The sequence below is a fragment of the Telopea speciosissima genome, chromosome 2 (genome assembly GCF_018873765.1).
Source record: "Telopea speciosissima isolate NSW1024214 ecotype Mountain lineage chromosome 2, Tspe_v1, whole genome shotgun sequence".
In the NCBI taxonomy this organism is placed as follows: Eukaryota; Viridiplantae; Streptophyta; class Magnoliopsida; order Proteales; family Proteaceae; genus Telopea; species Telopea speciosissima.
This window is the reverse complement of record NC_057917.1, coordinates 8,980,633-9,006,679: the sequence shown is the minus strand read 5'-3', so window position 1 is coordinate 9,006,679 and position 26,047 is coordinate 8,980,633. Positions and strand designations below refer to the sequence as shown.

The 26,047-nt window shown below is 38.1% G+C and overlaps 1 protein-coding gene across 3 annotated transcripts; it reads left to right on the top strand.

Annotated features, from left to right (window-relative positions):
- The first annotated feature begins 251 nt into the window (after nt 1–251).
- Nucleotides 252–22,522, top strand: LOC122652487 (protein ENHANCED DISEASE RESISTANCE 2-like). Of its 3 annotated transcripts, XM_043846235.1 has the most exons (21): nt 255–688; nt 1,442–1,516; nt 1,636–1,689; nt 1,778–1,843; nt 1,942–1,994; nt 4,533–4,663; nt 4,751–4,797; nt 4,876–4,976; nt 9,097–9,192; nt 9,301–9,365; nt 9,454–9,525; nt 11,487–11,633; nt 11,796–12,112; nt 12,910–12,973; nt 13,081–13,256; nt 19,691–19,792; nt 19,955–20,005; nt 20,105–20,248; nt 20,817–20,912; nt 21,330–21,431; nt 22,106–22,522. In XM_043846235.1, the coding sequence occupies exons 1-21, from the start codon at nt 536–538 to the stop codon at nt 22,202–22,204; spliced, it is 2,211 nt and encodes a 736-aa protein (XP_043702170.1). In that variant the 5' UTR covers nt 255–535; the 3' UTR covers nt 22,205–22,522. The 3 variants fall into 3 exon arrangements, 2 of the variants coding, with proteins under 2 accessions (XP_043702171.1, XP_043702170.1); XM_043846236.1 differs by lacking the exon at nt 21,330–21,431 and having other exon boundaries at nt 254–688; XR_006331603.1 differs by lacking the exons at nt 21,330–21,431; nt 22,106–22,522 and having other exon boundaries at nt 252–688; nt 20,092–20,248.
- The last annotated feature ends 3,525 nt before the right edge of the window (nt 22,523–26,047 follow it).

Sequence of the window (26,047 nt, the reverse complement as noted above, 5' to 3'; positions counted from 1 at the left end):
AATTAAAACTGCTACTACACTCACGGGTCTTTAAAAATATTTTTTTACCAAAATGCCCTTCTCATTGCGTAGCTGAAATTCTCCAATAAATTGAGAATTAATTAAGAAATTAAAGATTCCATCTGCTTCCTTTTGCACTTTCCAACTTGGCCGAATGGCAATTTCGTCAATTTCACATGCTTCATTTTTGCTGTCAATCTTTGTCTCATTATATGCAAAGATGCAGTTACTTTAACACAAAGAGAAGAGAAGAGGTGGAGAGAGAGAAAGAAAGAGAAAGAAAGAGAGAGAGATTTGCCTGAAAAACTACAAGCAGGAGATATTGTCTGAAATGATTCTCTGATTCCCTTAAGTGGGATCAGAGGATCATCTTGTACACCATTTTTTAATTCAACATGGGCGTATATGCATACGTCTGAACTGCTTTCTGCCTATGAAACTATGCAGAATATTCAAATTTTCATCTTCTTGAACTTCCTTTGAGAAAAAACTAAAGAGGGAATCAAGGTGGTGGGTTTTGTGGGGTTTCTTGGATATGGGGATCTCACAGAATGAAGGAAGAATGGAGGGATGGCTTTATCTTATTCGTTCCCGTAGGATTGGATTGCAGTACTCGCAGAAGCGGTATTTCATTCTCCAGGATCAATGTCTTAGAAGCTTCAAGTCCATGCCAATATCAAAGAATGAGGTTCTTAACTTAATTGTTTGGTTAATCCTTTTCTCACTCTTTCTTTTTTTCCCCTTTTCCCAATCATGATTATCTGTAAAGTTCTAGAGATGTTCTGTTTTAAGTTCTCTCTGATATTAAGGAACCAGTTGCAGAAAGATTTCTGCTGGGTTCCTTCTTTTTTTTTTTTCGCTTCTAAGTTTTCATCTGTTTCATGTTATAATGATGATGGTGAAGAGTTCTTTCTGTTTGAATTTTAGTTATATATATAATCTCTGTATTGTACATATGAAGGAAAGAGAGGTATTTGGATTGCCTACATGATTGAAGGGCTGTAGATTATAAGAAATATTTGATGCTTGCATGGTAATGAGTTCTTCATCTCCTTTTTTCCTGACGTCCTGGTTACATGTAGCTATGGTAGAAAAGGAGCAGAAAGATCTAAATAAGGGGTTCAATAACAAGTATTCACAAGAAACCTGAAAGTTATTTTAAACTATTATTTAGCGGCACATTAATATATGTGCACAATCGGTTTGTGTCAGGGGGATCTGCTATTTTGTGCCTAGGCTTGTTTTATCCAATATTCCACACTTAACCTGAAGAATTTCTATAATTTTGTATGAATCGATGACTATTGTTGCTTGTGTTAATATTGTCTCATTTTTCCATTTCAGTTTGAGCATTTGCTATATACTATGTAGCTGCTTGTTTGTTCTTGCTCATCTGACCAAGTGGGGGAACTGAAAAAACAAACACCTTGTTTTTTGTCAGGATCCTGTAAAAAGTGCAACAATAGATTCCTGCATTCGAGTTATGGACAATGGGAGAGAGAGTATTAATAGGAAGGTATGAGCATCGGCCATATTGCCTTTGCCACATCTCCATTCCTTCTTGGAGAACTTTGCAGCAGTGATACATTAGCTCCTATTAAAGCTTTGCAATGACAGTTTTGTTGCTACTTGCAGGTGTTCTTCATTTTTACCCTTTATAATACTTCCAATCACAATGATCGGCTTAAGGTGTGGTAAACTCTATTGACAAAACTGAGGGGTTTTCTTTTTGCCATTTCTATCCATTCATGAATAATGGGTACATTACATTTCACAGCTGGGAGCAACTAGCCCAGAGGAAGCTGCAAGATGGATTCGCTTGTTCCAGGAAGCTGCTCTGCAGGTTCCCAGCTCCCTCACTGATTAACTTAAGGATTTTTCCCTTTTCTGTTTTTTTCCCCTGCTCAAGATCAAGGACTGATTGTTTTTACGTATTTACAGGAGTGTGCCATTCCAGTAGAGAATGGTCCCAAGAGAAAGTGGCAGGCCTTTAGGTGACTTATTTCATATCCCAGCATGTTCATTTCACAAAAAAAGAATTTATAATACCCATTTGTTATGTGTTATGTTGCTCTGCTGTTATTTATTCAATTTAGTAAGAATATTCTGTTTTAGAAAACTATATATATGGAACTAATATGAGGGAAACAAGTGATTTGATTTGTAATATTTATACTTATGTATTTTTATACAACAACAAAAAATCAGCCTTATCCTAACTAAATGAGGTCGGCTACATGGATCCTCGCCCTCCAATCAGCTCTATTCGAGGTCATACTTGATACAAGGCCCAAGCTATGCATGTTTTATCCCACCACTTCTCCTAGGGTCATTTTAGGTCTGCCCCTGGCTCTTTTAGTTCCTTAAATCTGAATCAAATCACTCCTCCGTAATGGAACATCCAAAGGCCTCCGTTGAACATGATCATGCCATCTCAAACGATTTTCTCATAGCTTATCATGTATCGTAGTTGCTCCCAAATCAGCTCTAATTTGATCATTTCTTACTTTATCCTTCCTAATTTTGCCACACATCCATCTCAGCATCCTCATCTTCGCTACACTATGTTTATCTACATGATGCTTTTTAACTGCCCAACATTCCACACCATACATCATAGTCGGTCGTATGAGTGTCCTATAAAATTTTTCTTTAAGTTTTAAAGGAATACATCGATCACGCAACACTCCAAACGCACCTCTCCATTTCATCCATCCTATCTATATCACCTTCTTTATTTATGATTGAGCCCAGATACCTGAAATAATCACTTTCTAGAATCTCCGTCTCATCAATTTTCACCATTTCAGTATCCATCCTAGTGTAACTAAAGTACACACCAAATACTCCGTCCTTGTTTTACTTATATACTTACATATTTTTATATTTAATCTAAATTAAAAACACTGAGATAGATTCACCTTCCTCACCTGATGTATGGCAAATTCATAACTCTCAAATTATCTTGCTTACTTGCTCGGCAGATACTTTTATCGATCAAGTTTCAGAGGAAGCAAGAAACATGAAAAATAGCTGCTGATTCAATTGAACAGAAATGTCTACAATGTGTGCAAAACATGATCCATTGAATCTAACACATCAGAATTATACTAAATAAAACTACTCCTCCAAGTCCAAAGCGTATATTGCGTCTAACCCCCCCCCCCTCTCTTTTACCTCTGACTTCTGAGCCACAAAATCTGACTGGACTGGACAAAAAGAGTTAATTCCTTATCTTGAACCGTTCAATTAACATTTAACCATAAATAGACTAACAATTAGTCACTCGTGAGCTTCAAAAACTATCCCTTATTAATGAAAAGAGACATTAAAAGATATCCTTCTACTAAATAAGATAAATTCCTTTGGCTAGTTAGTTCATACACTTTTTCCTTTGTTACATCTGTTGTGGTCCACAGAGCAAAGATGTCATTGGGTACCCAATGATCTAATGTCCCCGTCAACTTAGCTCCAATTAGTGGGGTTTCAGTTCATTTTGGTGTGAAAAATCTAATATGACCCATGGAAGAATGAAATATCTGTCCGTCCCTGAGTCAAATGAAACTGAGTTATCTGTTTGACCAGTTTGCTCAAAACAAGGATTAGACAATAGTTATTTCTTTCTAAAAAATTTAAAAAGAAAGAAAGGGTGCCAGTTCCTTGCCTGCAAAGTTCACGTGGATTAACTTTCAATACCCTCAAATATGAGGCATGGTAACATTTTATGGATTACTGGTAAACTAATCTATCACTCTAAGTAGTTTTTTACTTTTCACTTTTCACACCATCAGCTTGAAACTTCTAAAATTGTTACTCCACTTGTATCATGTCTCAAAATCCAGAATCTCTGATCAACAAACTACTGGCAATCAAAAACCAACAAGCCTCAAGAGGAAGAAAATATGATTAAAAAGAGGACTGCGATAGAGGTCTGTGGATAGCGATGGCATGGGTGTCATTGTCCCTTTTAAATTTCTTACTATAATCTCATGTGGAGGGTCCACCTTGGCCTCGTACAAATCAGACCCATAAATTTTAAAGAAGAGGGGCACTATGGGTTAGGGTCGGGGGGGGGGGGGGATTACACCGCTTGTCTCCATGCATGTATGCAACTGATCAAGTTGGTTACTTCATGTCAGAAAACAATTGATAAAAGGAAGGTACAAATGTTGATGTCTGTGCATTGGGCTTTACATAGAATTGGGATCCTATGGTAGAAGAGCCTTTATGCACTCTGAAAATCAGCTCCCCATTTGTACAGCCAAGATCTTGCACTTCTGGTTTCCTATTAGTTAGAATTCTCTTGATTTCTTTGCTGGATTTTCTTTGAGATCATGCTCACATATTGACATTCTCTCATTTAAGTTTGAACTCTGCTTGATTGATGGTGAACATTTATCTTTATTTGTTCCCATCAAGGGAAAACCATTCAAGTGACTGCAATGTCTGTTTGTAAACCTTGCATTCTAGAAATGTAATTTACTTAAAAAGGTGCCTTTATACTTACAGTCTTTCATTTTGAGGTGTGACAGATTAAATGGTTCCAAGAGAAGAGAATGTAGAAACTCCATAGACTGGACTCTTCGTTCATCCCTACACAAAGATCCAATGTCCCATGATGTTATTGCACCCTCTCCGTGGACAATCTTTGGCTGTCAAAATGGCAAGCACTGAACTACAGTCCCTCCCCCCTCCTTTTATTACAGTCTCTCGTAGATTCTTAATTTTTTTTTTAAAAAAAATTATGCAGGGTTACGGTTATTTAAGGAGGCAAAAGATAGGGATCTCCATCGGCCTGTGGGTATCTTATTTTGAATGTACCATTTATTGATTTTACAATTTTGTTTCAGTTGCTGAGTGTTCTTGTATCTTCAGTATTGGGATGACCATCCAGCAATAATGGCAGTGGGCGTGATTGACGGAACTTCAGAAGCTATTTTCCAGACAGTTATGTCCCTTGGGCCCTCCAGATCAGAGTAAGATTTTCCTTTCCACTAATGTTTCGTTAAAAAAAAAGAAAAAAAAAGGGCAAACTACAAGATCTGAGTCAAGAAGCGCTGACATTAAATGATAGGCCATGTGAAACCAACAAAATGATAAAGTGATACGATTAAACAGTGCAAACTGAACGTTCAATAAGCACTTAAATACATAGATTCTTCATAGCCCTTGCTTGGCTAACCCATCTCTGAGGAAGTTACTCAAACAAGGTGACCAAATAAATGAGATATTTGTGGAAGATACCTTACAGTGAGCTTTTCTTATCAAATGGGAAAAGTCTCCAAGCAAGTTGCTTCTTGAGGAGATACGTCCTATAGAAGTAGCTGGATCCCCTCCTCTCTGGATGATGAAATCATGAGAGAGGTTTTCAGTAGTGGATGATGAAATCGTGAGAGATGTTTTCAGTAGGACTAGACCGAAGCACCTTGGCCCCCACTGTAGCCAAACTTGCCACACTGATCCTGCCCTGCAAGACTTGAAAATCACATTCCTTGTCTTTGAAATGCCTAAAATGTCAGAGGGCCTTGGATAACCAGATGTCACATCTACTAAAGTTTAGTTTGGTGGAGTTCTAAAAAGAGGGGAGGGTACCTAGAGCCTAACCACCTGGAGGGAAATAGATAATTCAATAATGGCCTGCCATTTTCAAATGATAAAATCAATGGATGTACCTTGCAAAATTAATTTATATGCCCCAGAAGGCACTTTCACAATCATGCAGTCTATCTCGGGTGATTCTGGGCTATCTTTGAATATTTCTTGTTTCTCTCCTTCCATATATTATCCACCCCTTCTACAGAGTATGGCTCAATAGGAACTTCCTTCTGATGCATAACAGAGCTGAAGAAAACACCACAGAAAAAGTAACATTGTGAATAATCATGGGAATAAGGAGCCAGACTTCCATTGGAAAATGACTAGGATGCAATAGTGATTGATTGACTTTGTTATTCACTTTAACAAATGAGAGGAAGGTCCATTTCTTTGTTCACTGCTTAGCCAAATCACTAAAGTAACTTTCCTACTTATCTCCAACACTGAGACCTTACCCTCTTACCCTCTAGGGGTGCAGGACAGCAGGAATTATGTGAAAATTGACAAGCCGGGGGTGGGGGGTGGCTTGAGAAGTAGAAAGTAAAGCTGAGAAGAAAGATTTGGATGAAAATTTTCTGTCTGAGGTTAATGAGCAAACGTAACAATCACAATCTTCAGATGACCAAAAGGCCTTACTGTTACAGTCAAATGGAAAAAGGTTTCCATGTTTGTTGCTTCTCTAGATATCCAAATCCCTTATTTTGGTCATCAAGGGGTGGTATGCTGAAAATTAGCAATGGTCTTTCCTCTCGCCCAAATATCAGGGAGTAGAAACAATGGAACCTAGAATGGAAGGGGCATCCCCAACACTAGTATTCCTAAATCCCAGTCTTCTCTCATCTATCACTCTATGCCTCACAAACTGAGTAAATGTAGATTGGATCCAACAAATGTTTGAATTACAAGTATCTCCCCTTCAGGCCAAGATGGTGTTCTGGCGTTCTGTGCCTTCTTATCCTTTTTTGGGAGTGTCATGTTTTAACCTTTTCTTACATGTTTTCCTTTCTTCAACTGCCTGTTCTACTAGATGTGAGCTTGGGTTTGTTCTATATTAATCTTTCTTATTATTTATTAGGCAAAAGTGTTCATACACAGTTGCGCATGTGCACGACCGGCATTAAATGCAGTCAGATTGGCATTATTGGCTATCCAAAATGACAAAAGCACCCCTGTCCACTCTATTTGATGGATTTGATAGGAGAATCTCCCGTGTATGAATACCTTCCCCTATTTATTATATATAAAGACAACCATACAGCATAAGCTCTGATGCTTCTTAAGGAAAACCTCCACTTGTGAAGCAAGAAATCATTCCTGTCTTGAAGATGACCCAGATCCAGCCCATGATTCTCCTTTATTTCACCAATTGTTCTCAGTTTATGAGGAGTGTTTTTAGGATTCCCATGCTCCTGGGGAAATTTCATTATGATTCCTCAGAATTCTTGTTCATTTTGGCAGGGACCTCAATGAAGTATATGTGGTTAACCATGAAGTAGAAACATTGGATTTAATCAAAGTCATCCTGCCCCCAATATCAGATTATAACTATCTTTTGACTTTGAAGCTGTTATCTTACATTCTTTTGAAAAGCTGTGTGATAGCCACTGGTATTACTGATATTTTTGTGGCCCTACTTATTTAGAGTTCATTTGGTGCACAATGAATTTAGCCTCTCTGTGAAAGCAGGGAGCCTTGTGCACTGGGTACGCCCTTGTTTTTTTTTTGTTTTTTGGTGCACAATGAATTTGAACCAGTCAAGTTAAGGGGCCAAGTTTAGCTTCTGTTTGTCTCATGAATAACTTTGATCCAACATCCACTGTCCCTTACCTAATTTTCTGGCTGGCAACAGACAGCCCAATAAGCCTGTCTTCTGTTTTGTTGGGCTTGAGCCCAGCTCAACATATTAATATATAACATTATATCTTTTAATTGGGGTTATACTTCTTATATGTATATATGCATATGTATTTGTCAGTGAAAATGAAATATACTTAGATACATGCTAACTATATCAGTTAGGCTTTTTTTTTTTTTTTGGGTACAATGATAATTTACCCACACTCCTTAACACACCACAACAAATTTAACCCCCCACATGAGGTGGGACTTGATCCCGGGTCTCTGCTATTTACAGCTGGAGACCTTACCATCAAGCCAAGGGTAGCACCTCTAATATATAAGCTAGGCAAAAATAAATTTTCATAACAGAAAACCTTATAATAATATTTAATCATATTACTGAAGACAACCTAACAGGCGCAGGGACTAGGCTGGCCCAGACTTTGGGTAGGTCTGGAATATGGCCTTTCAATACTAGTGACCCGAAAAATTGCCACACTCCCAATTTCAACTATTGAGTAGCCAATAAAGACATTGTGAATGGTCCCTTCCCAATCCCCTGAAATTAAAATGTAAACAAGAGGGAAATCAGGATTGTTAGTGATCTGAGGGTAAAGAACTTAAGATTATTGATTTATTTGATGAACACATATAACAGTCACTGATGCACACCATTATGGTAGGAGAGATCATTATCATTATAATGATTCCTAATTGCATTATTTGTTTTAAATGTTGAATGCAGAGAAGTGTAATCCCAATTGCATTATTTACCCACACTCCTTAACACACCACCACAAATTTAACCCCCCACATGGGGTGGGACTTGATCCCGGGTCTCTGCTATTTACAGCTGGAGACCTTACCATCAAGCCAAGGGTAGCACCTCTACTATATAAGCTAGGCAAAAATAAATTTTCATAACAGAAAACCTTAGAATAATATTTAATCATATTACTGAAGACAACCTAACAGGCGCAGGGACTAGGCTGGCCCAGACTTTGGGTAGGTCTGGAATATGGCCTTTCTATACTAGTGACCTGAAAAATTGCCACACTTCCAATTTCAACTAATGAGTAGCCAATAAAGACATTGTGAATGGTCCCTTCCCAATCCCCTGAAATTAAAATGTAAACAAGAGGGAAATCAGGATTGTTAGTGATCTGAGGGTAAAGAACTTAAGATTATTGATTTATTTGATGAACACATATAACAGTCACTGATGCGCACCATTATGGTAGGAGAGATCATTATCATTATAATGATTCCTAATTGCATTATTTGTTTTAAATGTTGAATGCAGAGAAGTGTAATCCCAACACAAATTTTCATATGATACGGCAATATTTTATATACGGAGGCCCATCCAGATAAGCTTATATGAACAGGCCCACTATTTTGAGCGACTTGTTGGTTAACCTTTGCTCATGTGATAATGTCAAAAGTCACATAATAAAAATATATCAATCTCCCAAAGCATATAGTTTACATAAAGATTTCATGCATAGTAATGTCAATAGATTGGATATAAAGAATAAGTGGCTGAAAGTTATTATTTTCTTAATTTGTTTATGTCTACACCAATGTGCATCCAGCTCTTTGTCTTTCTTCCTTGATGATGGAGTGCTTTTGTCCCAATAAAATCTACCAATATTCTTGCAGATGGGACTTCTGCATTTACCGAGGCAGTGTGATTGAACATCTTGATGGTCATACAGATATTATCCACAAGCAATTGAAGAGTGACTGGATGCCTTGGTAAGTTCTGGACCCTTTCTTATTATTAATTTTTTTATTGATGTCGAGTCAATTCACAAAGTATTTTGCAATCTTTCCTGTTGTTAATAGAGCATGGTTAGATTACAGGGGGATGAAAAGGAGAGATTTACTACTGCAGCGGTATTGGAGACGGGAGGACGATGGAACGTATGGTACTGACTCGTACAGAAATTTTAAAAATTCATTTCTATCTTAGATCTCCCATAAAAAACTAACCCTGTTAATTGTATTCTGTCACAGTTATTCTTTACCATTCAGTTTATCACAAAAAGTGTCAACACCAGAAAGGCTATGTCAGGGCCTGCCTTAAAAGTAATGTATGCTTTGAATTTGGATATTGCAAATGTTCTTTGATTGTTTCCCTGTTTCTTTTTCGTCTAGATTGTTTCCCATCTTAGGATTGTCAAGGAATAACTACCTTACATATGATACCTGCTTTACTGAATGTGCTGTAGTTCTAGGCAGGCTGAACGTTTTATAATCTCTATCATTCTCATGTACTGCATTGTAATTATATGTTTTAGACATGGTACTTGATTCAATTTGTGCAAATACATGCTATTTATTTATTTATTTATTTTTTTGGACTTTTGTAGACTCTATGACGAATAACACTCAAAACAGATCCACAAGATCAGAAGAAACCATCTAGCCTCCTGTGCTGTATGCACAACATATCTTATTGGTGGTTGGAATGCGTACATTTGGTGTTTTACTTAAGGCAACCTGATAGTATCCTAATCACCTAATGCTAGTGACGAGGAAAACCAAGAGTAACCAGAATTGTCGGGCTGAAACTAAACCAAAAACAAGGACTGTTCTATAACTTTCAGCAGGATTTTCAGATATGGTCTGAATGCCAGTCGAAATAATCTACTAGGATGCTGAAAAAATATCAAAGTCTGATCTAGATCCAACGATTTGATTGGAAGTTATGCCATTGACACAGAATTAGTAACTACCAAAACCAGAATTAGAAAGTCTAAGTAAAACAGAGAATATACTGAGAATAATAACCTGGACAATACAGCACTTGAGTTGTTTAAAGAAATCCTGCAAACCAGATTAGAAAGTAAGGAAAGTAGAAGTTTCTAATTTGGTAAGGTAGCTGGAAAGCCTAGAAATATCAACTGTTGATCTATAGACCTGTAGCACCATGCGCAGGTCAGTAGACTTGAAGACTGATTCAAAAACAACAAACAGAATGCTCAGACATGGATCGACAGAAGATAGAGATGAGAAATTGGCACCAGTAAGCTCATCAATAGATCAGCAACACAACTTCAGAAGTAAGGCTCTGACAGGTCCAGAAGAGAGTTATAAGGATCAAAGTATCAAGTGGAAGAAGAAAAAAGAAAAGGGATATGTTGGTCTCCCACCAACTAGAAGATGGCCTCTCACCAATCTCCACCTTGAAATATCAGAAAGGTTTGTTGTCTCTCACAGCATGGGTCTCCCACACTCACACACATGCACAAAGCACACATAGATTGGCTGTCAAAATCGTGGGAGGTTAGGGACTGCCTCCTCCTTATTTATAAACTGCCTTGTTACAAAAAAAATAGAAACTCTCCTCGGCTAATGGAGAGATTTACAATTTAGAAACTAAATAAAAGTCAAAATAGAAACTGAATAAATCCTAACTTTGTCAATGACTAAATAACATAAAATCGAAACTAACTACTTAATCCCGTAGAGGACTTAAATTTTTAATATTTGGGCTTATAGAATTGGCCCATTACAAAAGTAAACCCAAAAATATAAAGCCCATGGCCCATACAACCCATTGGACACTCAAAATTATACATATTAGTTCATTCTTGGTCCAGTTTGATGGTCTGGTTTGTTGCTGGCTTTCTTGTTCTTCTGAACTACATCACAGTCTTCTTGTTAAAAATTGACATGCTTGATGAAAGTAACAGTCCTGTCTGAAAATATTGTCCAGCAGCAGTGCATATTTTTTATGACTCTCCAATAAGGGAGAGAGTTCTGGTTTACTTGCTGGCCATATGAGGTAGGGTTCATCAAATAATGGGTCCCATCTAGTTGTATTCTAGCTTCATGGATGTCACAGGCTGATTGAATGGATTCTTCTATCCATTTGACTTAAATATCTGTCTTTTTTTATTATTTTCAACGCAGAGTTTCCATCAAATTATCCAATTCATACCATACATTTCTCGTGCCTCTTCAATACTGATATTTTAATCTTTTGAAATACCTGCAAAGTTTGGGAACTGTTACTCAGAGAATGCTCTTTTATTAAATTTTAGGTGGAGGGTATGTAATATCTCCAATTAACCAAGGAAAACAATCAGTTGTAAAGCACATGCTTGCCATTGACTGGAAATTCTGGAAGTCCTACGTACGTACATCATCTGCAAGATCTATAACTATCCGGATGATTACAAAACTTGCTGGTACTTCTCTTCTGTCAGTAATTTTGCGCAATCCCATTTTGTTCTCTGTAGATTCATGTAGGGGGAATCTCTTCAGAATGAAACTATATTTATTGGTTTAAATGCATAAATTATTTATTTATTTGTATATTCTTAATATTTATGTCTGTATGTCTTTTGCAGCACTAAGAGAGTTGTTCACAGCCACAGGAAATTACCCATCCTCTGATTTTTCATCAGGGGAGATGGCAAGAGATATTGGGTTGCCTCAAAATGAAAGAGAGGATATTAAGGTAGAGGTTCAAAACTCGGCACCAAATAGAACGAGTGATGAAGATGATGGCATGGAAAAGGAGTTGGAGAATCCACTTTCCAAACCTGCTATTCTCATGGGATTGAACGATACATCCGATGAGTTCTTTGATGTTCCTGAGCCATCTGATAATGATGAATCAGAGAGTTGCTGGCCTTCTGATTCAAGTCCAGAAATGCATCCTCAGGTACTTAATTCTCACAAAATTTGATGTTTTGCTTGTGCTTGAAAAAAAAGTGAGCTTTTAATTTGCAGTAAAAGTTTTAATTTTATCGAAGTTAAAAAATCTGGACTGAACTCTTCTTTAAACTTGGAAACAATGTGGTCCACTTTTCTCTAAAGGTAATGGAAATTCAGAACTGGTACTCAAGGACCAGCTACAACTGAATTGCCTTATCTCGGAAGCTTCAATTGATTTATTCAATTGTTTTTGTGCAATTTTGGGTTGGGCCCTTGACTTGATGATTAATGATTCTTAGATCTGAAGCCTCATGAATTTCTTATTTTCCTGCAAGTGTAGATATTAGGGACAAAAAAAAAATTATTCTTGATTATAGAATGCTGGATGATTTTAAAAGTTATAAATGCATCAGATGGGAGGATTTGTAGAAGCTATTTTCTTTGCCTCTTTGTAACATTCTTTAGGTGTTCACGTAATGTGTAACCACTGGTCTAGAAAAGGGTACAAATTGGCTGGCTGTGATCATCAGTTGGTTAACCCTGAAATCAATGGGTCCCAACCTCCTGATGTCCACCACCAGTACATTCCACCCTGAGGCAGTATTCTTGTATGCAAAACTTGACAGCACTTTTGCTCCTCTAGTGCTTTAACTTCCTTCACAAGACTTCTTCACCTTCTGTTTCTTCATAATTGTTGAGTTCCTTATCTTTTTTTACCACGAAATGATTGCTTTGGGAGATGTTGTGAGCTTTGCCCTTTTTGTTTGTCACATGGGTATTTTGACATTAAACTTGGACATGCAGGATTTATGCTATCCCAAGCAATCAACAGCTACGGGTTTTGTGAGAAAATTGCATGATCTAGCAAGTGAGTCTTATTGGGCTATCCAGATTGAGGGATGGCATATGTTTACTTTTTTCGTTAGATTGTGTTTTACAATTTAAAAAATGATTTGAGGCTTCCATATGCTGCAGTTCAGAAGAGGGGTTATGTAGACTTACAAGACTTTCCATGGGAAGACAGTATACCATGCCGTTATGGATCCACTCTCCCAAATGACCCAAGTTTTAGAATGCCTTGCAGTTGGACAACAGCTGATCCTTCTTCATTTCTAATTCGTGGACAAAGTTATCTACAAGACCGCCACAAGGTACCTTCTTTTGTATGTTATTGTAAATGGAAATAATTATTGACTTATTTGAAAAGATTTTTTTAATGGAAAGAATAAAAACAAATAGTCTTAGTTTTAGTTGATATTGACCCACTTAATTTATTGCTGGTGACCGAAAGGATCTCTATACAACAACAAATACTCGGCGTTATCTCAACTAAATGGGGTCGGATACATGGATCCTTACCCTCCATTCAGCTCTGTTCGAGATCATACTTGATACAAGGCCTAAGCTATGCATGTCTTTCCTCACTACTTCTCCTAGAGTTATTTTAGCTCCTTCAATATGAATCAAATCACTCCTCCATAGTGGAGCATCCAAAGGCCTCCGTTGAACATGGCCATGCCACCTCAAACAATTTTTCTCGTAGCTTATCAGGTATCGGAGCTACTCCCAAATCAACTCTAATATGACCATTCCTTACTTTATCCTCCCTAATTTTGCCACTCATCCATCTCAACATCCTCATCTTACATTAATTTATCTTTGTGATGCTTCTTAACTGCCTAACAGTCCGCACCATACATCATAGACGGTCGTATGAGTGTCCTATAAAACATTCCGCACCATACATCATAAGCTTTTTCTAGGTCAATAAAGACCGTATGGAGATCCTTCTTGCAATCTCTAAATCTTTCCATGAGTCTCCTAAGTAAATAGCTTTTGTCGTGGATCTTCCTGGCATAAAACCAAATTGGTTTTCCGTAATAGTAGTTCCTTGTCTCAACTGAGTTTCAATAACTCTCTCCTATAATTTCATATTATGACTAATTAGTTTTTTGCCTCTAGTTATTACAGCTCTAAATATCATCTTTATTTTTTATAAATCGAAACCACTATGCTTCTCCTCCATTCATCTGATATTTTCCTTGTGCTCATAATCTTATTAAATAGCTTGGTTAGCCAAGATAAACCGCAGTTTCCTAAGCTCTTCCACACTTCTATTGGGACCCCATCTGGACCTTTGCCTTGCCTACTCTACAACAACAACAACAACTCAGCCTTATCCTAACTAAATGGGGGTCGGCTACATGGATCCTTTCAAAACAAAGTAAAGGAAACTGAGGTCCTCACCAAGGGAAAGGAAAGTAAGAGGAATGAAGAAAAATGAAAGATGAAAGTAAGAGGAAACAGGATAGCCCCAGGAAATCAGGAAAATCTCAGCTACATGGTGTTGATAACGTGGATTCTTACCCCCCAATAGGCTCTATCTGAGGTCATACTTGGCACAAGACCCAGACTATGCATATCATTCTTCACAACCTCACCTATGATCATTTTAGGCTTGCCCCTAGCTCTTTTAGCTCCTAAATCGGAATCAGATCATTCCTCCTTACTGGGGAGCCCCCAGGCCTCCGTTGTACATGTCCAAACCATCTCAGACGACATTCTTGGAGCTTGGAGCTGATCGGGGCAACTCCCACATTAGCTCTAATACATTTGTTCCTCACTTTGTCCTTCCTACTTTTTCCGTATATCCATCTTAAAATCCTCATCTCTGTAATACATAGCTACACTATATGGCACTTCTTAACTGCCCAACATTCCACCCCGTACTTCATAGCTGGTCGGACAACAGTCTTGTAGAACTTTCCTTTCAGCTTTAAAGGAATGTGTTGGTCACATAGTACTCCGGTCACACCTCTCCACTTCATCCATCCCACTTTAGTTCTTTGTGAGACATCATCATCTGTGTCACCTTCTTGTGTATGATAGACCCCAGATATTTGAAATAGTCACTTGGCGGTATCTCTCCCTTCAATTTTCACCATGTCATCATCCATCATAGTGTGACTAAAGTTACACATCATATCCTCTGTCTATAATCTACTAATCTTAAAGCCTCTTGTTTCCAAGGTTGATCTCCACAACTTTGACTTTTTTTTTGGGTGAATAAAGATTCATTACCAAAAGAGAAACCCCCGAGGGGGAAACAATGGAAGAATACAAGGGAAAGCACCTCTTACGAGGAAGGGGGAGGGGGGAGGGGGGAGAGGGGAGGCCCCATGATACAACAATGTTCCTTGGGGAGGGGATACAGCAAGGGGAAAACTTAGAAACTTTGCTTAAAACTTCAAAGGAGATGGAATCCCAAATCTGACTAAATGATCTAGAGTTTGAGGTCCATTTCCTGAGATTGCGCTCCATCGAAATGTGAGAAATTGCGGCGTTGAAGGGAAGTTTTCCAATAACATCACAGACAGAATTCCTTGCAAAAGTAGAGGCAACCCAAAGCCACTCACGGAGAAAGGGGAGAATTCTTCTACTTTTGGGCCAGCATTTGGCGAGGATACCAAACCAAATAGAGAAAGAGAAGGGGCATTCAAAAAATAGGTGGTTGACATCTTCAGGAGCATTCCAGCAAAGGCAACACGAGGCCGGAACTGAGATCTACCGGTGAAGGAGAAAGGACTGCATTGGAAGGCAGTTAGAGAGGGCTCTCCAAGAGCAAAAACTATGGCAGGGAATACGGCCTTTGAACCAAACAAGTCTGTACCGGGGGACCTGTGGGCCTCTAGATTTGATGAGCTCCCAGGCCGAATTGGAGGAAAAGAGACCCGAATGAGAGGGAGCCCACAACACAGTATCTCCCGATCTAGAGGACTTGCTAGGGAAAGAGGGGAAAGCATTCCAAATATCTTTAACTAGGTTGAAGGGAGCTGAGATCCATCCATCTTGAACCATAATATCAGCTACAAGAGAGTGTCTATGCAGGCCCATCTTGTGGATTTCTCTAGAGTTGACAAAAGGAAGGAGAACTCCCCAAGGGTGCCAGTAATCAAGTTAGAGTCTTGTTGAAGATCCATCAATAATCTTAGAGATGATACTTCCATAGGCTGAATGCCTAAGGGAGAGGATCTTTCTCCAAACCCAAGAGGAGTCTGAAGAAGTGTCAACAGTCCAAATAGAGTCATTGCACAGGATTCCCGAATATAACCAATCCACCCAAATACTGTCCTTCTTAGCAGCAATCTTCCAAATCAACTTGATTATACCTGCAGAGTTGATCCCTGATGAGACCGTCTTTGATCTACTAATCTTAAATTCTCTTGTTTCCAAGGTCGATCTCCACAACTCTAACTTAGCGCTAATCCCTGCTTTTGTCTCATCCCCCAAAACAATAATCGACGAAGAGCATACACCAAGGTACCTCGTCTTGGATGTTCTTGGTTAATTCATCCATGATAATTGCAAACAAATAAGAGCTTAGGGTTGATCCTTGATGTAACCCAACCGTAATTGGGAATTCCTTGCCCTAGCCTCCCTCAAATCTCACACTAGTCACTACACCCTCATACATATCTTTAATTACATGTATATATTTACTCGACACCCCTCTCTTTGCAAGAACATTCTGGATTAAATCTCTAGGGACTCTGTCATAAGCTTTCTCCAGGTCAATAAAAACCATATGGAGATCCTTCTTACAAGCTCTACATCTTTCCATGTGCCTTGCCTACTTTCATCCTCCTTGAAGCTTCTTTTAATTCAAGCACCCTAATTTTTTGTATATATCTATGACATGGTGTGTTGATGAGTAATGCAGTCTTCCGGGACTCTATTACTCAAAATGTCTTCAACTCTTCATTTAGTAGGTTGTAGAAATAATCTTTCCATGTCTCCTTAATGTCCTCATCCCTTATTTTGTACTTTACCAGATTCACTTTTAATACATATAACATGGTCAAAACTCTAATCTTCCTTTCCCTCATTATAGCTATCTATAAGATAGTTTTTCCCCTTCCTTTGTGCTTGGATTGTTATAAAAATCTTCATATTTCTTCGCCTTTGTTTTTCCCACAATCTTCTTAGCTTCATTTCTGACCAATTTATACTTTTTTAGATCTACATCCTTAGTCCTTTGCTATCTCTTAAAACTAGCTTTTTTAGTCTTAATGGCTGCTTGAACCTCATAATCTCACCTCCAAGTCTCCCTGGAGGAATAAAGTTTTCCTTTCGATTCTCCCATGACATATTTAGCAACCTTCTTAATACAAACAATCATCTCGTTCCACATCATTTTATTGTCTCCATCAAATTCCCACTTTCGTTGGTTGACCACTTTATCAGTAAATGATTTCAAAGTATCTCCTTTTAAGCTCCACCACCTTATCCTAGGGCAAATAAGCTCACCTTTCTTAGAATTCGGCATAATGAGACACATATCCATGACCACTAATCTATGTTGTGTGTTTAGGCTCTCTTCTGGTATAACCTTGTAGTCCTTATATAACAACCTATCAAACCTTCTAGTTAGAAAGAAATCTATTTGGCTACTATGATACCCACTTTTAAAGGTAACTAAATGCTCCTCCTCTTTTCGATGGGTTTACAATAAATAAATCATAAGCCACAAAAAAATTTAAAACTGAAATCCCCTCCTCATTCCTCTCTCTAAAACCATAACCTACATGTACACCTTCGCAGCCTCTACGATCTCTCCTAACATGTCCATTCAGCTCACCCCCTATAATAATTTTTTCTCCTTGACTAAAACCTTGCAGTAATCCATCCATGTGTTCCCAAAATTGTAACTTACTACTTTCATCCAATCCTACTTGGGGTGCGTAAGCGCTAATTATATTGGCAACCTCTTTCTCCAACACAAGCTTGATGGATATAATTTGCACTAAATCTTTTAACATCCACCTCATCATTCTTTAAATCTTTATCTACTACATAGTTGTGAAGGCGCCGCCTAAGCGTCCAGGCGGATTTTTTGGGTTTTGGGCAGTTGTCGCCTTATTGGTATTGAACGGCTTGGCCCTTATTTATGCCAAATATCATTTTGTTATTTCATTTACTTAATAATTAAATAAATACCCCTTATTTGAATCCAATAAAAATAGTTAAAAAAATCAAATTCCAAAAGGATAAAAAGTCAACTCCCCAGTTCAAGAACAAAAATTGGATTTTCAGCGGTAAGTGAAATTTTCAACTTTCTAATGCTGAGGTTTTTATCAAATCTAAAAATTCTATAAATCTTACTATGGTAAAACATTGCTAAAAACCAAAAGAGTGGTAAAATATTCATTTGTTTTGATATATAAAACATTTTCATTCAAAGTGATTTTGACAACATTAGCGCACACCAAATAAGGTTTGACCGGAACTTAACTCCTTCAATATAAATCAGATTTAAGCAATCATGAATTTGTTGGAAAGCTGGTTTTGTGCTCTACCTAATATAAAAAGTCTCATGTAAAACTAAAATCATTTGACCAATCAAACATCTTATAGAACAAGAAAATTTCTCTAAATTGAGAGCAGTTTAATTACTTATAAATAATATCATATTTTCTAAGAACAGTATAAATGAAATGTGAAACTAGGTATATCATGACAATGACCAATTCTAAGAATAGTATAAACCAATTGTATGTTTTGATTGTTTCAAACTTCCAATAGCTTGCTTCTTCAGTTCTGTTGTCTTCTAGTTCTATGTTGATTTTTTATGACTTGATTTGGCTTAATATTGATTTTTTATGGCTTGATGTGCCTTAATGTTGATTTTTTGATGACTTGATGTGCCTTAATGTTGATTTTTATGATTTGATGTGGCTTAATGTTGATTTTTTATGATTTGATGTGGCTTAATGTTGATTTTTGATGATATAAGATATATATTGTAACATACTAAATAATGTTAGAAAAGAGGGGAAATAAAAAATAACACTTGGGCACCTTGGTCGCCTAGGCAGGTGCCTTGTCGCCTAAGCGCTTAGGCACCCCTCCACCGCCTTGGGTCACCTTGCCGCCTTGACAGCTATGATTTACTACCATGCCCACTCCCCTTATATTACTTTTATCCCCCCGTATACCAAAGTTTAAAGTCATCCACCCCTTAGCTTTTTTTACCCTTCCATCTAGTCTCTCGAATACAAGCTATGTTAATCCTTCTCCCCATAACATTTATCAATTCTAGACTCTTATCCATTAAAGATCCAATGTTCCAAGATGCTAATCTAACTACGCTTTTGGACCGGCTTCTTTTCCCGTATTTGTCCACGGTACAAGAACCCTTGCCTACTTGTCACCGCATCCGGACGCCGATGTGGCACGTCGCTTTTAGGGGACACCTTAGCTAACCCTTGCTCTTCAATCAAAGTGTAGCGCATTGCTTGCGGGGAACTCCCTAGTATAACGTTGAAAATATAAGGTTCTAGAATCCATGTAAAAAGGGTGGCTCGGGAGTTATTTCGGTGCTGGCTGCCGACCTGACACACCAACCCTTCTCCTTTATTTGGGCTTAGGCCCGGCAAACACTGGCAGTGTTACCCAAAGGATCTCTATGTCAAACATAAATGGAATATATATAAATTCCAGTTTCGTAAGTGAGATTTCTGTTATGAGTAAGTTGTTCTTTGTGGTTTAATTTCGTTCTTCATTGATTTGTCACTTTTTATTCCAGATCAAGTCAACAGGCACCTTAATGCAAATGGTTGCAGCAGATTGGCTTAGATCTGAAAAGCGAGAAGATGATCTTGGTGGCCGTCCTGGGGGCATTGTTCAGGTTGATCTATTATTATGGCTCCTTTTATGAAACAATACTTTAGTGGAAGTCTTTTCATGTGTGTTCTACATGCTTGCATGTGCACGTATACAAACAATTGCATGAGCATACAAACTCAAGCAAAGAGATAAAATATACTCTTACGTGTGAAGTTTTATGCAGAAATATGCCATGAAGGGGGGACCAGAATTCTTCTTCATTATAAACATACAGGTGAATTTTCCCTGTTTTATTTATTTATTTATCTCCTCCAATCTTCTTTTTGGGTTCATAATTATTGAAATATTTACCATTGTCTGTACCATGAACCAGGTCCCTGGTTCAACCGCATATAGTCTTGCTTTATACTACATGATGCGTACTCCTGTGGAGGACAGTCCCTTACTTGAGAGCTTTATCAACGGAGATGATTCATATAGGAATTCAAGGTTTAAGCTCATACCATACATATCCAAGGTTAGTATAAGGAGCGATCCAAATTTGATCGTGACTGACAAATATGGTTGACTGGAACTATGTTTACTAGAAAACACATGCTTCCCCCATTTTATTGCTGAAATATTGTTTACTGTGTGTTCAAGAGGTATGCGAAAGAGAACACTCCTGTAAGAGACATGCTTACATGCATTTGCACATACACACAGAAGTGTGGTAGAGAGAACTCATAAGGTTGATTAATAATGTATTTTAACTGGACTCTTTGGCTTGATAGAAATTTATATTGCCATTTGGTAAGATACAAACCCAGATGATAAAATGGGAGAAAATTTCATTTGTTTTCATGTAGAATATTGCAATTATATTGTGGAAAATGAGTTGGTTAATAACAGATAAATTCTTATTATTTGTCAAAATTATTGAGTTAGTTGAATAAATTTGCCATTTTCTATAAAATTTTATAAAAACAAAACCTGTGTAATATGACACTAATTTTCTGGATAATGTTTTCAATACTTTACATAAGACAAATAAAGCTTTCAAAAACAACAAAGAGTGTGCTAATTATGGTTTTCCCGCCTCCTAGGGCTCCTGGATAGTAAAGCAAAGTGTTGGAAAGAAAGCATGCATGGTGGGTCAAGCTCTTGAAATAAACTACTTTCGGGGGAAGAACTACTTGGAGGTAAAATCACACCAATCTCTGCAGTTGTATGTTTTTATTACAGTTGCTTGTTATAAATGCCATGAAACTGTCAATAGTTTTGATGATAAAACTCGGGGCCTATTGAATTTGTATGTGTGTACCATGGTTTGAGGTATCGATATCGGATCGGCCAATTCAGCTGATTCGTATCGGTATCGGTGGAGACCGATACCGATCCCATATCGGTGGATCGGTACAGGCAGGGGTAAAAATGGGGAAAAACTACTCTTTTTTATGAAAACAGAGCCAATCCATACCGATACCGATTACTAAAACACTGGTGTGTACAACCACCCTGAGCACCAACACATTTTGGGCATGTTACGCTAGGACCATGCTTATTTTGTACTTTCATATTATAATATACTAATTTTGCCCATGGAACAATATTCTCAGCTTGGAATTGACATCGGCTCATCCACAGTTGCAAGAGGTGTGGTTAGCCTTGTTCTCGGGTACCTAAACAATCTGGTAGTTGAAATGGCATTTTTGATACAGGTGAGACAACCGTGCCCTCATATTGTGACCTCTGGTTCTTTGTTTTGGTGTTTGTAATGCTTTGGAACTTTCTTGTTGTTACCCAAACTCACCAGTAAATATCAAAACCTAAACCACCAGAGCACAGAAAGGCCCCTGAGGCTCTGAATTTCTTCATGAAGCTGTGGGATACATGGAATTTGTCTCCCTTAAAGTTTGAACATGAAAAATGTTTAGGCCTGAAAGAATAATGAAAGGTGAAGACTACAGTTTGCAACATGAGCTGTTTGTCAATGGATTATCAAGGATCAGGAATCTTGCATATAAAAACTTTAAGGTTCTCCCTGGCTGTCAACTCATCCTTCCATGAGCAGTTCTGATATGGAACTACAGTTTTCGAGCGATCTTCTCTTGCCTTACAAATAGACAAATAAAAACAAACTTTAGCCTGTGGATGGTATTGCCAGGAGAAGAGTTCCTGTCAAAATCCAAAGAATTGCCTATGAGATGGATGGGATCTGTATTGACCAGTTATCATGCCTCACATACCACTACAATCAGGGGAGGATTTGTATCGAGTGAAGGATGTACATGACTGTTTATTCGAACATCCTATTAGTCTTTCTCTGTGCAAGTTTTCTAGTTTGCTTCTCTCTGACTTTCGGCATATGAACTTATTTCATTATTCACTGCAGGCTAATACACCAGAGGAGTTACCAGAATTCCTGCTTGGAACATGTCGTCTCAATCATCTGGATGCATCCAAAGCAGTTACTGTGACACCACGATCTTGACCTGGACAATTTCAGATTACAACCTCCTTTATCTCCAACAACTCCTCAACCCCCCCCCCCCCCTGGGTGAAAGAAAAAGAAATGAAAGGACAAGAAGAAAGGAAAAACCGGGGTTCTGATTGAGTCTCTTGGAAAGCAGTTATGCGCATGTTTGGAAACGAATTCGTATATACTTCTTTTATTCAATTAGTTTTAAATTGGCAAAAATGTATGGTATCATTGTTTTCTTAGTTACAGGTTCTGCAATGTTTGTATAGATAATTTCTCCCTATTTAGTGCTCATTCTTCAATTTATAGAGTGTTTGGTAAATTTGTATTCACTAAGTATTGGACATAACTTTTTTGTTTATTGGGGTGCAAATGAAGATTGCTATAATATCAAGAATTTATTGGGCATTGTTTAACTGCACAGATCATTTTTCAAGAACTCCCCCTTGAGATCTGAACGATAATGAGTAATGACTGCAACAAGGAACTCTTAGAATCTTAGTGTAAGTGCAGGTTCTGTAAGTTACAAGGTCAGGTAGGTCATGTACACATGCACTGATGTGGAATTTGAAGCAGCTTTGGATGGATGCTGCCTCCTAGGCAGGATATTGTAAGGAATGATGAATCACACTCTTTATTAATGAAAGATATGTGTATATATACGCGTTAGAATGGAATCTAAAACAGAAATAACAATAACATGGTAACGTGATGGTGAAGCTTAGTGTTGAGGTGGATCCTTATCAGTTTTCCTCAAGCTCAGTGAGGGTGAGCTTGCCTTCAAGGAAGGTGAACCACTGATGAGAAAGGCCCTTTGTGAGAACATCAATGAGTTGATCCATGGTGGAGACAAAACGAATGACTAATTGCCGGAAAGCAATTATATCATGAACAAAGTGAAAATCAATTACTATATGTTTCATTCGTGTATGAAAGAGCGGGTACACAGAAAGATGCGTGGCACCCATGTTATCACACCAAATCATCGACTGATGAGCAAGAAATACCTGAAGTTCTTGCAACAATGAACGCAACCAGATGATCTCAGCAGCAGAAGCAATAGCCCTATACTCGGCCTCTGTGGAGGACCTCAAAACTGTGATTTGCTTCTTTGAGCACCAAGAAATCAAATTAGATCCAAGAAAAAACTGCATAGACCGAAGTGGATTTACGACCACCGGGGCATCCGGCCCAATCCGAATCAAAATAGGCAGTCAATGTGATGGGAGAAGAACAACAAATGAATAAACCGTCAATAACATTATACTTGATATAAAGTAGCATTCGTCTCACTGCTGTCCAATGAATATCGGTGGGTTTGTGCATGAGTTGGGCCACCTTATTAATAGTGAATCCAATATCAGGCCTAGTCATTGTCAAGTATTGACGAGCCCCAACTACTCGTCAATATTTTGAGCCATCCAAGAGAGGAATACCTGAGTGTAATGTAAGAGGATGACCAATGATAATAGGAGTTGTTATTGGTATCATATTAGTGCGTTGAAGCAGATTAGTAATATACTTTTATTGGGTCAGTAGAATACCATCTGAAAATCGAAAGACCTCTATTCCAAGGAAATAATGCAAATCCCCAAGATCTTTGAGAGCAAATTTAGTCAATAATGCACTAATAAGGGCTTGAATGGTAGTGCCATTGTTACCCATGAGTAGTAGATCATACACATAGATGAGAAAATAAATGATATAGTCATCATGACGATATATAAACAAAGATGTATCAATCTTGGATGCCACGAAATAGTAAAAACTTACTCAAGCAAGTACACCATGCACGCGGGGCTTGTTTGAGCCCATACAAAGACTTGTGCAAACGACACACATAGTTAGGATGTGTGGAGTCAATGGATCATGGTGGCTGATCCATATAGACAACCTCATTGAATCCCCATGTAGAAAAGCATTATTTATATCCAATTGTTTCACAGTCTGGTGATTTGTAAAAGCAATAGATAATACCGGTCAAATGGTTAAAGGCTTGATCACAGCACTAAGTGTTTTCGTGTAATCAATCCTAGGCTCCCTTTGCCACAAGTCACGCTTTGTAGCCTTCAATAGTGCCATTCGAATGGTGCTTGATTCGAAAAACTCACTTGCATCCTATAACATTTTGAGCAGGAGATGGGTGAAGAGCATTTAAAATCCATCATTCATGGCAGCACGCCATTGTGGTGATTTCAAAGCTGGGGTATAATCGCTCAGTTCCATAGGGAGTACAAGTGGATACTTGGTAGCAGTCAAATTGAGCCTTGTGGAGGCCTAAATATACCAGTGTGGGAACGAGTTATCCTTGGATGATGTGACGAAGGCGCTAGAACAATGTTAGATATTGGACTTGGCAAAAAAAGGAGGGTCGAAAACTAATAGATCACCCAAGATGCAGGGAAGAACCTGAGCCCAAAGAAGTAGGTTGAGGTGGGCTAGAGAGAGAAGGTCCATGCATAGTAGGTTGAGAAGGTCCTGGTGTCAAAATATCCACTACGGTGAGATGAAGAGGTAACTATGGGTCTGGAAGTAGCAGGTAGGGGTGTCAATTGGTCCAGTTCTAGGCTATCGGTCCGGTTCTCTAGCGGTTCCGGTTTTAAGATGTCAAGACCAAATCCGGACCAATAAGCTCACTAGTTCCAAATTTGAGATCCAGGACCATTAAGTAATGGGTGGTCCGGTTCCGGTTTCTAATCGGGTCCAAACATTATTATAATGTAGAGCCCAAGACAAGGACAATAGGAGTTGCTCTAGAAAAACAGTAGACCAGATCATGTTCTAATGTGTAAATGTATATATTATCATCTCATGCGAACAAATATGTTAGATTTGAACTAATTTTAATGTTTATTACTTTCACATAATTCCTCATATTTAGACTTTGTTTATGCAGAAAAAGAGAGAGAGAGAGTTTAGAAATAGCAAACTATTATAATAATTTGCCATCTATCATTACCAATTTGGTGGTTTGTGAATAAAGATTTTATTGAAACAATAATCTATACATTGTTGTTGTTAGATATGAGTGGAGATAATACCAAAAACATAGAGAGAGAGGAAATTTTTTTTTTTACTAAGCAACTATTATAACAATAATCCTCCGGCTGCCATATCTATTCGCATGAGATGATAATCTAGTCCTGGTCATTTCTTCCGGTTCTAACGGTTTCTTAACGGTTCCTGGGACCAGACCAGATTCGAACCAATAAGCTATTGGGTGGATGGGTTCCTAGAGGGACGGCTCTGGTCCGGTCCAAAAGTGACACCCCTAGCAGCAGGGGAGTGTGTGGAGTATAGGACATGGAAGGAGAACTGGTGGGGATTGTGTACACTATGAATCAATAGTGGTGGAAAATGAATTCTTCCAGGGAGATGGTAGTTGAGTAAATGGAAACGCCAATTCAACAAAAGAGACATCGTGAAATGTATAACTTATTGGAAGATATATCAAGTCTCTTGTATTCTCTAAGTTAAGGAATTCTCTAAAAAGAGGCATGGTGTAGATCGTGGTTCTAGCTTAGTACGGCTATAAGGTTGTAACTAAGGATAACAAAGACACATAAATGTTCATAAGAATTGATAATTAGGAGAGAAATTAAAAAGGCGTTGAAAGGGACTAATATTAGCAAGGAGAGGAGAAGACATTATGTTCATGAGATATACAGCGGTAAGAAAGGCATAAGACCAATAGTCAGATGGTAAATGTGAATGTAATAGAAGATCATGACCTCTCTCAATGATATGTTGATGCTTCCTTTTGGCAACATTATTCTACTCGTGTGTGGGGACACGAAATTCTTCCAAAAAATCTCATGAGTGCCCAAAAAGGAGTCAAGCTTCTAAAATCCCCCT

Excerpts from the sequence above, each read along its gene's own strand:
- LOC122652487 (XM_043846235.1), top strand. The coding sequence starts at position 536 with ATGGGGATCTCACAGAATGAAGGAAGAATGGAGGGATGGCTTTATCTT. Across the intron at positions 11,634-11,795 it reads GATGATTACAAAACTTGCTG|CACTAAGAGAGTTGTTCACA; the intron begins GTACTTCTCTTC and ends TGTCTTTTGCAG. Across the intron at positions 20,006-20,104 it reads TCTTCATTATAAACATACAG|GTCCCTGGTTCAACCGCATA; the intron begins GTGAATTTTCCC and ends ACCATGAACCAG.